Consider the following 16,316-nt stretch of genomic DNA (forward strand, 5'->3'; position numbering starts at 1 on the left):
CTTAATAATGAAGGGATTTCTCGAAGTATCATACCTTCTAGTACTCTTCTACAAGTACAAACTAACCGGATACTTAGTGGTTCATCCAGATACACATGTGTCTTCTTTTTGTAATCCAAAGTAATGTCTCAGTTGAAAAAAATTATCTTATGAATTCATCGTAGAGAATCTGTGAGTTTATGTTTGCTACTCAACATACCACTCAAAATCATGCGTCCGGTAAAAAATACGCTTTAAATTCCTGCTTTAAGTGCCTGCTGTCATTCGGCCTTATATGAGCTGCAGCCTGATTGTTGCATTCTGGTACTAGCAATGTTCGGAAGGCCAGAAGACAACTGGATTTACGTTTTTAAAGGCTACAGTGATCTCTCTGATCCTATGGTATCACATGTTGCAAAAAGGTGTTGTAAATGTTTGGATCTAATTAAAACCTAAGAATCATCCACTCTCACTCCCGCCATGGGAGCAGCTGGTCTCATTCTGTGCCTGTTTTTTGAACTGATAGCCATGTGAGACAAAACATTAAGGAACCTGTATGGAAATAAATTCAACTCAATTTTTGGTATTACTAAGCATGAGCCTCAAATTCATTTTCAGGTGGAATGACCTTCAAGTACAACCTTTCTACCCCTGCGTGAGAAACACTGAGTAGGTTGTCACCTTACACACTACCCTGGAAATGATGAATGCTTAACTGGAAGCTTTGCCTTCATTCATGTATACTGGTAAATTGGGTCAAATGATAAAAAACAATGCAGCGGCGAAGGTAATGTCTGCTGTTTATATTTCACAATATTTTCAGGGGTTTGGCAATGATAACCTGATCGAAAGAGCCGTCAAACTCATGACTGATGAACATACAGTAAGAAAAATGTCCTTTTCAATGCAATCTTGCGTAGAAACACATGAAAGAAAGGCAGATGATAATTCTACGAAAAATAATAGAGCATGGTTCTTATGGTTATGTATCCTTTTATATGCATGATCAATGCCAGGAACTCGATGCCTTTAGTTTGGTGGCCGGGGGAAAGCTACTTGAAGAAAATAAGCTTCCAAGTGCAAAATTGAGTGTGTAGGTGGTTTGCAGAGCAGAGCAAGATGGCTCAAGTGTTTAGAGCGCAAGTATACTGACCTTTCGGTCAGTGTTTTGAACCCGATCTCTACCTCTCGTCTTCTCCTTCATAGGTTTGGGCAGCTTGGCAGTATCCCGACCCTCGTGCCTCCTTTGGGTGACAAAGCAGCCAAGCACCAGAAGGGTTTTACAGACAAGCGATGTTTGCAAAGCCGATATCTATCTGTAGTAAAAAAAGTACATTTGATGTGCTCAGTCAATAGCGGGCATTTGCGCTGTGTGGCGCGGAAAGAACCAGTTTTTATAGGGTTGAATGCAAGCACCTCTTAAGCAGATTAACATGATCAAAAAATGTAGTGACCTTAATTTAAGGCAAGATATGATAAAACGGGAACTGCTCTGCTGGATCGTGAGATCCAACAGAAGACCAATTACTGGAACAATTACTAGCAGTTGGCATGACCTTTGCCTGAACCTAACATTGGCCTCGGTTTTCAGTGTTGGAAAGTTTACTTCTACTGCTCCAGTCTCGTCTTGGCAACTTGCCAGTATGTCAGCCCTTGTACTCCCTTCAGGGTGACAAGGCAACTGGGCAACAAATGGATGTTTGATCTAAATAATTACTATTACTCTTAGGAATAGCAGATTTTCGTTGTTACCAGTTTTGCGTTGACATACTTGGGAGGAAAACAGCATGCATGAATACCAAGTTCCGCTCTACCTCGTTGAGACAGCAGTCGTCAAATGCGAGGAAGAAGAATGATAAGACACTATCTTGAATTTATTGCACAGGATACGGTTGAGTTATGTTGTCAACAGTGCTTTGATGCAAACAATTTAAACGCCCCTAATTATGTAATCTCATGATAATTTCTAGTAGCCATGTGAAGGTTGAGTTTGGTTTATTAAACCAGGAGAAAATGATAGGTATACGAAGCTGTCCCATATGCGCAGGCTGTACACAATCTGAGTTTCTACTGACTAAACTAATTTGAGATTACCGAGAGTAAGTGTGCACCGTAATGCGAAGTCAGATGAGTTGGAAATAAATTCTCTAGGAAAACATTATTCTTTGTGTGTTAAATAACGCTTAGTTTGGTACATGGGGGTTATAATTCGTTTGGTTTCTGGCAGATACGGAATGCGTGAAAAGGAACCTTGGTAAGACTTTACATACAACTGTAAATCATCATCTTGCTTGTGCTGCAAAGTGGCCTGACGAAGAACATGTCCAAAGAATCAAAGCAGTAGGTGTACTCCAAAGCCCCGTGGTACGTCTGGCTAAGACATGTATAATGAAATATGACCCTCCAGTGTTTCCATCAGTAAAGATCGTGAGGCAACAAAAGTTACCCTTAGTATTAGTGTTTTTCCTTAGTTAATGTGGCTAATATTAGTCGTCTTTGGTACATTTGCATTTGAGTACAGGAAGCTTCGTTGTCTACTGGTGCATAAAGTGGCAGTTGAGATCATAATTTTGGCACTCAGTGCGGCTGCTAAATCAGAAGGCGTGTGGATGAAATGTACGCTAATGAACACTCGCTGCTAGTATATACATTCGTTATTTTTTAGGACATGGGTCACTATAAACGTTACTACTCACACCAACTTGCCACGCCGCAGCAAATACGGTGAAAACTAATGATACGATTATTAGTCCATTTAGTAGTGCGTAGAAAACAGGGTGTGTATTTGACTGTTTTGCCTCAGAGGTGTCATTTGTTTAACCGCAATGCACATTCGTTACATTCTAAATCCACGCCGTTAACATAGCTTGGGCAAATCCTGTCCCGAGGAAAAAGCATATCTCGAACGCTATATCTTGTCTGCTGAACGCGCAAAAACCAAATATATACCACATGGGCATCATGTATGTTCACTAAAGTAAGAAATTATAGGTGCGAACTTAATGATAGGAAGGTTAGTTCTCTCGAGCCCATTCCGGCATGTAGACCACACTTCAAAATCAATGCTTTGCTGCCGTAAGACCACTATTTATTTGAAAACCTTATTTTAAAGAAAAGAATAAAGGTAGACGGGAAGGGACTTAGTGCTAGCTTACCACAATCATTCTGAGGTGCCTACACCTCTAAACACTCACTCAGCAATTTGGACAGAAACTGACAACAAGAACGCCACTGACATAGGTTGGCAGCCATGTCTTGTAGTGTCTCTAACCAGGCAAAGTGAGAAACACGCGGTCCTCATCCTGGAAGGCGAGTAGCACCGACAGCACCCAAGCGTTTCGTGATCTCCTTCATAATGCTCTGCAAAGTCAAAGGTTGGCACCTCTCTGTTTACGCCACTCTGAGCTGGGCATAGGAAACAGCACTCTCTTCGGCAAACGATGGTTCGGCATACGTAACACATGTCCCAACAAACGCAGCTTCTGGTGCTGGACACATTCTTCAATCGAAGTACCCGTTACACAACCGAAAACGCGCTTGCTAACCGCCCCATTGCGGATTCGACGACACCAACTCACACGAGCTGTGGTTCTGAGAAAACCTGTGGAACACCTGAGGACGTCTCAGCTCCGCGGCTCAAATGGGCCAAGTCTCACCTACATACAAGATGACAGCTCGCATTTTCGCTTGATATACATGTCCCTTGAGATTCAAGGATACATAACTCTGAAGCCATAGGTGTCTCAAGTTAGCAAGTGCGGCCCAAGCCTTGCAGATTCGTGCATTCACCTAACCTGTCACACTACAATCCGAACTAATGCAACTTCCAAGATACGTAAAACGCTCCACAACTTCCAGTACCTCTCCCTGGATTGTAAGTGGCGTGATCAGTGACTGCACGTCCACAAGCTTGACCTTACACTTTGTGGGTGCAAAGTGAATACCAAAGGACGAGGTGACTTTGGTCAGTTCACCCAAGGATATTGGCGCCTTTTCCTCCTCTTCGAACATGAGAACAATGTCGTCTGCGTACTCCAGATCAACAAGGTGTTCTTCACAGGCTATTTGAACACCAGGGTTTTGGAGACCCTCCAGCGTTCGTCTCATTATTTCATCGATCACGAAGCTAAAAAGGAATGGAGAGAGTGGACATCCACGGCGGACACCACGGAAGCTTTAGGAGAGCTCTGAGTACACTCTCACACGTCAAGAATTCTGAGAATACATATAAGTATCATGTTCACAAACTTCCGGGGCATTCCTTGGTGAGCAAGCATCTCAAGAAGAACAGACCGATCAACTGAGTCGAATGCGCCTCGGAAATACAGGAATACTAGAATTGTGGGTTGCTTATACTTATGGCGTTGTTCTAGACATGACGGAGTGTAAAGATTTGGTCAGCGCAACCCATACCAGGCCGAAATCCTGCTTGGTGCTCTCGAGACATTATCTCACGAGCCACCATGAGGCAAAACTGGTCTCAACAGTCTCGTTATGACTGGGGTTGAGCTGATTTATCTGTGGTTGCCACACTCACTACACTTCACTTCTTTGAAAATGGGTAGTACAGTCGATCCTCTTCAGTTGTCCCTCCAAAATGCAAGCAAACAGGTCAGATGAGCGTTGACTGAGGACTTCACTCCCGTCTTTGAGGAGTGCCAGCTGGATGCCACGACAGTTGTTGTTCGGACTATTCATGCAGCCTGTCGAGGCGTTCTTCCTTATTCGAGATGGTCGTTTCATTCTGTTGCTTGTTGGTTTTATTAACAGGTAGTTTCCGGGGATTGGTTACACGTATCAACTGAAATAATCTTCTGGCATTACCGGTTTTCTAGTCCCAGTATGAGTCCACATCTGATAGTGGAGCATCTGGAAGAGACTCCAGAAGATGATTCTGGTAAATTCGTCTAAGACCCGATTCTGCAAGTTTCAGTTGCCAAACGATTTGTCATTGCCTTACGCGGCCTTGGAAAACGTACGGAGAAGCGACTTTGGACTGTTTTTGTCAGACCTTCAACCACTGACCAACCAGGCATAAGCGACTCCTTACGTGCCACGGAGACACTCCCCAGTGTAGCTCAATGGATTTCTGAGGTACGCAAACTGTCACACTACGGTACGGTTCAGTCTCTTGGTGATTACAAAATAGTGATTATTATTTATTTTAGATAACATTACAACACGAATATGCCAAATTATTACCAAGAGTATATAGCTTTCAAAGTGAAGTGCATAGTGTTAATTTGAGACCTGACCAAGCCGGCCTGATTGCTAGCGTAGTATGAAGAAGAATATTTGTGGCTCAGACCTCGGTAGGTTAAAAAATCTCATAAACCGCTGGAAATTCTTCTTTCCAACCACTACTTTTCTGCAAGTCCTTTAAAATAAGCGCTTTGTGGTTTTGCACTATACGCAAAAACGTTACTAGAAACTAAATATTGCATGAACAATTGTTATTCACTACGGCATTCACCAGAATGTTTTAACCGGGTGCACCAAATAGCTGCATTTAAAGATCGGCAAATGTTTCTTCAAGTAATTTATCAGTTGATTATGACAAAATTTCGCTCGGTAGGGCCGGCTTTGGTTTACGGATAACTTGAAAATACGCTCAAGGAAGGCCAGAAAATCTGAATCTATAGCTTCTAGTACTGCTGTGCACAGAAGACTGGCCCAATGCTTCCGTATGGTTTCTTGGTATCAATAAAAAAAATCATTAATATGTTTGCTCTGTCACTAGCGTGACACGGAACAAAAATGTCCGCTTTATCACTTGCGCTACTTCCTTAATCATTAATATGTTGCTCTGTCACTAGCGTGACACGGAACAAAAATGTCCGCTTTATCACTTGCGCTACTTCCTTAAACCACAAAAATAGCGGTTAAGCGAGTTAAAGGCATTGGCCAGTCTCCTCAGGACGTGTGCCGAATTTACAATTCGCGATTCAGATACGTACCATACAGCGCTTTCGGAAATTATTCGTCTTTGTGAACACCCATTCCTGAAGGAACGCAGTTCGGACTTACATGTCTACCGAGAACAGAGCATAGAATTTATTTCCCATTTGGGTAGGTTTTCCAGTTTGGTGTATTACCACGCTTATAGGCTATTTGTTATGTGGCGGCAATGAGAAAATTCAGTTGAGTATATGCCATGTCTTGGAAGAACTTTACGAATCAACTGAAGCGAGAATACAAGAAACACCAGGTGAGAATTGTCCTTTAAACAAGAGTCGGACTGCCAGCCAACATGTTTTGATAAAAAACGGTGTACGGCAAGTTTAGGTAAACGTGATCACGAACAGATATCGTTTTTTGGTCACGTATTAAACAATTATTCCTGTTTGCCATGCCACAGACGGAGTGGCTCAAAGTTGGTTTACCTTCCCTTGTGTATTGTAGCTCTGTGGTGATTGATTCAGAAGTGTATCACAGTATCACGGTCAATCGTTTCATCATCGGCCATATCAAACTCCGTCTCTTGTCAATCTACCAAAAAGGCTGCAGGGTGTATTCATTCAGAATTTCAATTCGGGTAGCTTTTCGATACAATTTTTTTACGTAACACAACTGTAGAAATTACCCAAATCTAGGTAGCCTTGAATTCTCATCAAATTTACTAGAGAAAGGACTCCGACGTATGAATTCTACAAAAAAAGTGTATATCGGGTTTACAGAAACATTTACAAACAACGTCATGATAAACACAGTCGATTTTTAACTTCTTTGTTGCTAGCAGTCTTGTTAGTTTTTGGAGTATTCACAAGTGTTGTAAAGCGTTTTTTCTGGCTAAATTTTAGCTTAAATTGGTCGGTATGAAACCATTTCTGTGTGGAATTTTTTTAAAACTTGCTCCGCACTCATATATACTTCGGCCGAAGAATTTTAGTCTACTAAATGAGTAAGCGTTGCTCATAAAATGTGATCTTGGGATTTTCAACTTTGATACTTCAGAATAAAACTAGCAAGTCATTTATTATTCAGCAACCAACCAGTACTTGATCACGTGATACGGTTTTCTTGAGTGAGAGGTGAGTGGTGCTATTCCTGTCCAACAGTGAGCTGATCACACTGTTGATCAACTGCTCTCAACCGGACAGTTATTTGTTCAAACTACTGACTGGAAGGTCGCGGAACATAAACGGTCCGAGGTGTTGTGAGGTATGCAGCGCTGAGGACTTCCAATAAGGTTGGAGAAGTTGAACAATGTCTCTTGGATTTTCAGCATTGATAACAGCTGTACTTCCAGGATGAAATTTCACTTGAATTATTGAATAGTTTTTATAATAGCATAAAAACATCTTTACCTGTCTCGAACACATGGCGATAGAGCATAACTGTTAAAAAGTTTTTTAAATCCTTACCGTTCTGAATTACCGAGTATGAGATTTCGCGAGTCGTTCCAATTTTATATTTATCGGTTGTGTTAAGCTTGTTTTGTAAACCATGCTCATTAACGCTTCAATTTTGCCTTCAGATGAGTTTGTCCAGCGTGTGTCCCCAGATTTCCTTCGTTCCACTATTGAGAACAGCGATGTGATTGAATATATATTCAAGGTACTGTGATTGCCGTTTATAACGGTGGGTGTCATCCTGAATTTCTGCAGCTACATGTCGAAATGCTGAACTTCAGTCAGCTGAGATTTACCACACTGCGCTTGATACGTAAATTGGCAAAAAATTCAGCCGACTGTTCCAGACGTCTGATTAGTTTGAATGCACCGAAGTTTATTTGTGTGTCAATGTGTACTCCGGCATTTTTCAACGAACTGGTATCCAGTTCTGTTGAAGTAATCTGGAACATAATTGACCACCCATACGACAATATGCAGACTGTTTCAGATTGGGTCACCCAAATGGGAGAACCGGTGAGTGTTCAATGAAATTTGAGTTGGGAGTTTCATTTTCCTAGCACTTTCCGTAAATAGGGTATAAGGAGCTTTTGACAAGAACGTTTTGTTTTCAGCTAATGATATCAGTGACATTGCATATTGCAATACAGGACGATGGGCGAGGTACTCATGCGTGTATTTGGAAGATAAAATGACAAGAATGAGATTTGTGTTTGACAACCATAAGCACAAATGAACTCTACGTCACGTGATTATCTTTGGCTCGGGAGATCTGACATAACTGCCCAATGACTCGCCGTAGCAACTAAACTATCTGGGTGAAAAGCTACAAGATCCATGCACCATATATTGCAGCTTTCAGAGGAGCATCTTCAGGAATTAGACAAACATAACTTGCTTGTTCTTACCCTAAGAAATGCCTAGGTAGATTCATTGGGAGAACAACTGATGAGCGAGAACTTGCAGTCAGATGGCTTGTTTTAAATGGTTGCTATTTGCACGTCTGGCTGCTCAATTATCAGTCCGTTTGAAGAGAAAACTAGAACTCATGATTTCAATCACCAAAATCACTAAGAAAAATTTGCTGACTGTCACAGGGCAGTACTTCATTAGGTTGAAAAGAGGACAGATATTCATCTGCTATTTTTAAGTCAAAGGGGGGTGATTCATTTACACAAGCAGTCACTTGCAATGCTACAACGCTCCCTCAAGAAACTTTTTCCCCCTATTTAGCAGTGCCTGTTGCAAATTCGGGATGCTTTATTCAATCTTCTGGCTCAAGGACACTCTCAAGTTTGCCGAAGCATTCGCAATGACCTGCTGACTTTACTGATACTTGTGATGAAACTGGCTGCAACTGCAAACGTTTCAGACAAGCCACCGCTAGCCAAACTGGGGATTGTAAAGCAACTCGCTCATCTGGTGACTTACGAACACAGTGAGTTTAAGCCGTTGGGCAAGAATAGTAGTTTCAGTTAGCTTCCTGGTTGCCGTTGATCTCTCTGACTTCGTAGAGAAATCACCAAATGCTCCAGTTGCCCACCACAACCTCTGTTACGCGAAATCCTAAAGGGTTTTAAACTTTCCAATTTGTAGGAGCATTGCCAAACAATACGCGCTATGATTTCCTTTAAAGGAAGTCACCCCGAAGTAAACTGTTTATTAGTATTGCTTTGAAAAATATTAGCTTCAGTCCCATTATCCGTAGCTTCATTATTCTCATTGAAACAGAGCTCACATTTTGGTACCCAAAACGAACAGGGATAACTGTTGAATTTTGATGGCTTAAGAGGTTTCTGGTAATATGCTACATTTCCGAAGATTTGGCAGAATCCGAAACTGCTACCTTGGGATTCGCAAGTTCTTCGTCTGAAATAGTGAAAAAAATTTAGATTCTCCTGACGGTATCCGATACATCCAAAGGTGCCACCAAGCTTGCTGTCTGCGTATTTCAAATCCTTTTTTCCATCGTTATGACATTGAACGACTTGTTTGTATGTGTAGAGTAAATCAATGCGTTTAGGTATAGTTGGGTCTTAAAAATTGTGATCATGATAAACTTATTGATCTTATTAGCCGTCGGCATCGCAGGTAAACGTATAAAAGCGATTGATGAACGACTACTATTCTAGAAAAATACACTCATTTGCAAGCAAACTTGATTTTGCACGAGACTCACCTGGAACCCAACTGAATCACTCGTTTGTGATTCTTCCAAGCAACCTAATGTGCTGCACCAGGCCACCTCATGTTTCATTCGCTACGGTTCAACTGAGTTCGAGGCGAGTCTCTCTCAAATGAGTTTATTTCGCCAATTTCGGGCAATTCGGTTTCAAGTAGAACATAAAGTTGACGGAAACTCGGGGACTGCGCCTACCTGATGGGCCCCAAGAAGGGCGAAACCGGTCGTGATCTGTCAAAGAATTTTCAGCAACCTTATGGGTAGTGCATTACGATTGCTATTATATTTTTAGGCATAATACTGCCCAAGCCGTTGAGTTTAATTTTACGTGCCGGCCAACATAGTATATTGGAGAGAAGACTTACGTTTGGTTTGTTTTAACAAGCTGCCCAAACCGTCAGGCTATGTATCATCCCTTGAATCGTTAGGTGGTTCATACTGAGAAGTAGCCGTTCCTCGGTGGGAGTTGGTTATACCTACTAAATCTGGAATTTAGCATCCGGTTTATCTCATTCATAAAATACAATTATGATAAGTCCCTGAGAAAAAAATATGTACGGCTGAAATTTCAAAGTTCTTTATTACATCTGGCTGCCATGTTGATTTGCAAGAAAAATGAAACCGGCGATCATCGACGAGCTTAACATTGTGCAAAACTTACGTGCGACATCGTTATCCTTTGAAGAATACTTGTATATTTGTATGGCCTTGCCTCCTTAAGTATGAATGTCTATTGCGTGATATTGCTGTTATTATTAATAATAACAAATGTAGGTTATCATGCGAGGAATTCCTAATGAAAAAGAATTGAAGGTGCAAAAGTAGTTTTACGAGCGGTAGAACGGGATACCATACTGGGCACAGCAATAATTCGTGAGCTGCAAGAATTCACCTGAGAAACAAAGGGTGACAATTCTCAATGAATCACACGCTTCAAGCCCACTACTTGGGGTAGTAGGCCGCGAAGTAAAGCAGAAACAACCTTTCTAAAATAATAATTACAATATGATTATGTGGGCTCTCATGCAAGAGTGAGTCCAAGAGTTACTTTACAGCTTGCATTGTCTACTTAACGCAAAACGAGGCTCTCCATCCCTCCGAATGAAAAATGAGTAATTTTTCTAACGACCAGAGCGAAGTTTTATTTCGAAGCTGGAACAAGTTATGTGCCTTAAAGTTACGTTATCTTGTGCAGGAAAAACTCTGAAGAACGCCAAGGAATCAGAGTCAGCGTATGTTGCTGCTTGTGGTCAACAAAGTGGTCCTTTTGAAGAGTATATATATATATATATATATGCACAACTACATGGGGAGAGCTCCCATTCTCCTGAACAAAATGCAAAATTTTATTCATCAGAACTATATAACATGCACCGTTTATATACACTGTTTGTGGGTACTCTGGAATTTAAAAAAGAACCTGTTGACTGTTTTAGCCAATCAAATTCACAGGACTGATGAACGAGTGTCTTTAATGCGTTTGTAAGTATTTCATTCGTATTAAGTTAGTACAACGAGAGATGGTAAAATATTCATCATCATCATCATCATCAACATCATCATCATCCTCATCATCATCATCATCATCATCATCATCATCAGCATCATCATCATCATCATCATCATCATCATCATCATCATCTCAACATCAATGCTTCGCTGCCGTACAAACATGACGTGTTTGAGGAGCTTATTGTAAAGAAAGGAATAAAGACGGATGGGGAAGCGACATGGTGCTAGCTAGCCACAATCATTCCGAGGTGCCTACAAATCCAGAAACTCAATTGGGCAATCTGGATAGAAACTGACAACAAGATCGCCACTAACATCGGTTGGCAGCCACAACTTGCAGCGTCTCCAACCAGGCGCTGTGTGGATCAACCGGTCTCCATCCTGGAACACGAGTAGCACCGACAGCACCCATGCGTTTCGTGATATCTTTCATACTCCTCTGCCAAGTCAAGGGTTGGTCACCTCTCTGCGTACGCTACTCTGAATGGGGCATGGAAACATCACTCTCTTCCGTAATGGTTCGGCGTACGCAAAACACGCCCCAACCAATGCAGCTTCTGGTGCTGGACACATTCTTCAATGGAAGTACCCGTTGCATAGTCCAAAACGCTCTTTCTAATTGTCTCGTTACGAATTCGCTGACACCAGCCCACAGGAGCTATGATTCGGAGACAACGATTGCCGAACATCTGAATAGGTCTTGCTTCCGCTGCTCGAATAGGTCAAGTCTCACAGTCATACAGCAAAACAGCCCGCCCGGTAGCTTGGTACACACGTCCCTCGAGATTCAGGGATAAACCACTCTGACGCCATAGATGTCTAAAATTAACAAACGCGACCCGAGCTTTGCAGACTCGTGCATTCACCTCATCTGTCACACTACAATCAGAACTAATACAACTTCCAAGATACGTAAAAAAAATCCATAACTTCCAGCAACGCTCCCTGGATTGTGAGTGGCGTGTTCAGTGACTGCATGTCCACGAGCATCACCTTACATTTTTCTGGGTGCGAAGTGCATACCAAAGGACGGAATGACTTTGGTCAGTTCATCCGAAAACACCTGTACCTTTTCCTCCTCTTCGAAGATGAGAAAGATGTCGTCTGCGTACTCCAGATCAACAAGGTGTTCTTCACAGGCTATTTGAACACCAGGGTTTTGGAGACCCTCCAGCGTTCGTCTCATTGTTTTATGGATCACAAAGTTAAAAGGGAATGGAGAGAGTGGGCATCCCTGACGGACACCGCTTTGTGTACGGAAGCTTTTGGAGAGCTCTCCGTACACTCTCACACGTCCGGATGTCTGGTAAAGTAATCCAATTTGCATCAAAACGACAATCTGTGTTACCAAATTCTTACAGAGATGGAGAGAGAGAGTTAAATTGTTGGCTATTCACAAGGCTTTATTTCAACCGTTGTGAGGGTACCAAAGGGAAGAATGCTAGAACCTTTTGAATTAGCTTATGATGCGTCATCTGCAGTCTTGGTCGGCCGCCGCTAATTTCGTCGTTTATGTTGCGTAAATCATATCAGTTTTTGATATGTTCATACTGGCAGTCTAACTAATACGAAAGAAGCATGGTAAACTTGGGAACTTATATCTCCTTTGCTGTGTGAAGATTCAATTTAGGCACTCTTCTAAGAAAAACTATAAAATGTGTTTGGTTTAGGAAAATATCGAACAATTGTTTTCATGTTGTCTAGAATTTCATTTTTTGGTTTTCTAGGCTCTGTCGTTACAGCTATGATAGTAATAATAACACCATATCCGATTGATTCTTTCAGTAAAATGCGTCAACCCTTTATTCAAGAACCTACGGCTATCTCCAAACAACGAAAACTTTGATTTAAAGAAACTGTTGTTCTTGTTTCTGACCAATTTGACAGAAGATTCGTGTGCAGTGAAAGTAAGTCGCAGTGTTTTGTGTTAATTAGACCTTAAAACGGACAATTGAGAGCAATCTGGGGACTGTACGAACCAGGAAGATTTATCAGACCTGGTGCTCACTGTTAGCTCCAGCCACTGTAACAAGAGCAGTGTAGGACTGCATTATCCATGAAGAGTTATGAAATTTTAATATATATTCTACACCAATCGTATCCTCTCCCAGGTTTTACAGCTAGTCCCCAAGGATCTATGCTGCACAGGTGACAATCGTCGTGCAAAGGTTTCATTCTGTTGGGAATCATCAGCACAAAATGAGTGAAACCTTCATCCTATATCCTGTTTAAGTTCGAGTTAGTCACAACGGAGTTCAGCCGTTTGCGACCGAATGCGTGCGTGCAAACTACTAGCTGAGAGGTCGCGGGTCCGAAACTATCTGGAGTTTTGTGAGGAATGCACTGTTGATGATTCGTGGAAAGGATGAAACAGCTGTTATGTGTTCCTCGGCTTTTCACCAAAGGTTGTCTTTACTTAGGATGAAATATCAGTTGACAGTTGCCAAATATCCTCAGGCCGCGGTGAAGATCAGGTTTGACACAGATAAAACTGAAAGCGAGTTTTATCTCTTTGCCTCGAACCCCTTCTTTTAAGACAAATTAGGTGATGTGCAATCGGTTTCTAGTACGTGACCAAAGACGGTATTTTTTATGGAGATAATCAGTAAACTCCATGCTTCGAACTTTTCACTGCCACAATAGTGTATGCATTTTTCAGTGAATCGGAAAGAACGAGAGGAAACGGCAGATGTTTCACTGCACGACCATTAATTCTGTTTACAAGATACTCAGCACCATTACTTTTAGAATAGGTTCATGTATTTTGCATCATTGTTTCTGGTATTTTTCAGCATCATCACCGACAGCCAAATATCAGTATTCAACAGTGATCCTTCGCTACCACACAACCATGATTTACTTGAAAGCCTGATTGAGAAGAAAGAATAAAAGTGTATGGGGAAGGGACCTGATAATAGCTCACTACAATCATTCCGAGTTATCTACACTTCTATGCAGTCATTCAAGCAATCTAGATAGAAAACAATAACAGGAAAGCCACTGACATTGATTAGCAGCCATATCTCGCAGGGTCTCCAACCAGGAGTAGTGGGGATCACAGTCATAGACTAATGTTGTTTTTGATGTCTTTTTCCTAGCACCGTAAACCATTTAGTAAGTGAAATGTGGGTTGAGAGAGCTATTGCGGAATGTAGAAAAAGTATTGTTTTTGTTGTACGTAATCTCACGCAATGGTCACTCTACTAATGAGAACAAACTTATTAACTGATATTATGTCGTCACTGAGATTCTCGTGGATAGGATCGTTTGGTTAAAAAATAACAACCTTACGAAAATGGTACCCTAAAAAGTACAGCACAAACGTCTCCATATGCATCTGCGAGACGGTCTTGCAAATCATTTCTTCATGCAACTTATGATTCGATGCAGAAAAAAGTGCTGTTTTTGACTAGAATATAACTCTCAGTTTGCTCTAAAAGCTCGAGCTGGTCTAAAGCGATTTTGGGCCATTGCTCACCACTGAAGCATACAAACATACGGACAAAAGTTGCTAATAGTCTTGCTAAGAACATGATGAAGAAGGAAGGGCATGATGCGATGGCATAAGAGTGTTTGGAAAGGCTTGGATACAGGGTCTGAAATGTTCCATAGGAGCTGACCTTATTTGAACTAGTACGGGTGTCAAACAAATCCCTTTCACATTAACAACATAGTGTAAAATTTCGGCTTCCTATGGATCAACTGACCGAATCGCACAATCACTTAGTGGCACCTTAGCTTAGAGATATGAGTACTGACAACGTAAATAAACGTTGAATATTCCGAAACGCACGTCTGTTTTTCTTTACATTTTAGATTCTGTCCGAAACACAGGTGATCGACGCCTTGCTTGACTGGGCTTACCCGACTTCAAAAATTAGAGTCTCTGATTTGGACGAAGAAGTTAACCAGAGAGAAGAAAACCACAGTAAAAACGAAATTAATCTAGAAACTGGATCGACAGACAGCGCTTCCGCAGAAAACACCTCACAAAATGATCCATCTGGCAGCGTTAAACTTAGTGAACTGTCGATCGATGAATCACCAAGAAAGTCGCTTAGCATATGCAACGCAAGACTGGATGCCATTGCTCAGTGGCCAGTCGCATTCATGGAAGAGCTGCAGTTGCACGCTTTGGATGCCATGTCTATATTGTGTCCAATATTACCGGATGATTTTCTGCTGTACGACGGACCGAACCGGGTGGCAACTTTGCTCAATTGGTGTCAGACTGCAGGTAAGTATGTGAGGCAGTGTAGTTAAAATCGTACCATGTGCTTGTAAGCAGACCGTCAACCGCACGTTCACTTCAGTCAGGAATGAATTTACCGTGCACTAAGATGGGGCTTTTTAAGCACTGGATAGGGTTCACCTAAGGACCGAGCATTGGTCGACTTCGAAGCACCATGGCATCTTTCTCATCAGTTTATTATATCAAACCACAGAAAGGTTAGATTTAACGTAACTAATGGAGCCTATGTTCCTGATAGACACGACGACTGGCTCATGTTTTGCTGTTCGAAAATAAGAAAAGTAACAGTACTTCTACAACCGACGTGAAAATAATGAGGATGGAAAGCACAAGAATTGCGCAAACTTCTGAGCAACTGAACTGCGGTAAACTACGAACACCAAACCCCTTTTTTTGCTTCCTTCCAGGCGATTTTGTTGGACAAGGTAACAGCTTCCATGGATCCGGCGGACGTCATACTAGACGCGCTCAAATGCGGTACACCTTGCGTTTGATTCGAAGTTTAATTGTCGCCAAAGACGAGAGAATTATTAAAGTACGTTGTGATGCACTATGTATCCACAACATCATTAAAATTGCTTTACCTTATTCCGTAAACTTCTTACACTCGCCTATCACCTCACTCCTCGGTGCTTTTCAGGTGTGCATGCCTCTTTACTATTTTACTACTAACCTTCATCTACTAAAGCCATAACACTTCAAAGTGTGTCGCATTGTCGAAAGCAACAAACAGCCCCTATATCTCTTATTGGTACTCTATTACTCGCCTAGAATATCTAGTTTTATTCTAGTTTTAAGTAAACATCAAGATAATATACCACGGTTCCTTCTCCATCAAGTAGTTTATTTCTGCGCCTTTAAAATTGTCTTTAAAATTGCCTTTAAAATTTGGGAGCCTAATAATGACGGGAAGAGACTGTCCTAAACGTACTCAGTGCATATCCATGGCAGCAATTAAAGAAACCGAAGGACACTGCCACATTTCATCTGATGACACTGGATTGATCCAGCATTGTGCATGGTTGTTTCAAATCTGTGT

At 41.6% G+C, this 16,316-nt stretch overlaps 1 protein-coding gene across 1 annotated transcript in view; it reads left to right on the forward strand.

Moving 5' to 3' along the window:
- Positions 1 to 4,821: 4,821 nt before the first annotated feature.
- T265_03801 (hypothetical protein) overlaps positions 4,822 to 16,316 on the forward strand; it is a gene marked incomplete at both ends in the record, with an annotated part of 32,602 nt that continues 21,107 nt past the window's right edge. Inside the window, 10 exon segments of the mRNA XM_009168372.1 lie at positions 4,822 to 4,876; positions 4,892 to 5,127; positions 5,859 to 6,048; positions 6,086 to 6,187; positions 7,457 to 7,536; positions 7,587 to 7,847; positions 8,565 to 8,769; positions 12,811 to 12,932; positions 14,842 to 15,262; positions 15,685 to 15,917. Of these exon segments, the coding sequence (XP_009166636.1) occupies positions 4,822 to 4,876; positions 4,892 to 5,127; positions 5,859 to 6,048; positions 6,086 to 6,187; positions 7,457 to 7,536; positions 7,587 to 7,847; positions 8,565 to 8,769; positions 12,811 to 12,932; positions 14,842 to 15,262; positions 15,685 to 15,917 (1,905 nt within the window).

This window comes from Opisthorchis viverrini (assembly GCF_000715545.1).
Source record: "Opisthorchis viverrini unplaced genomic scaffold opera_v5_56, whole genome shotgun sequence".
In the NCBI taxonomy this organism is placed as follows: domain Eukaryota; kingdom Metazoa; phylum Platyhelminthes; class Trematoda; order Opisthorchiida; family Opisthorchiidae; genus Opisthorchis; species Opisthorchis viverrini.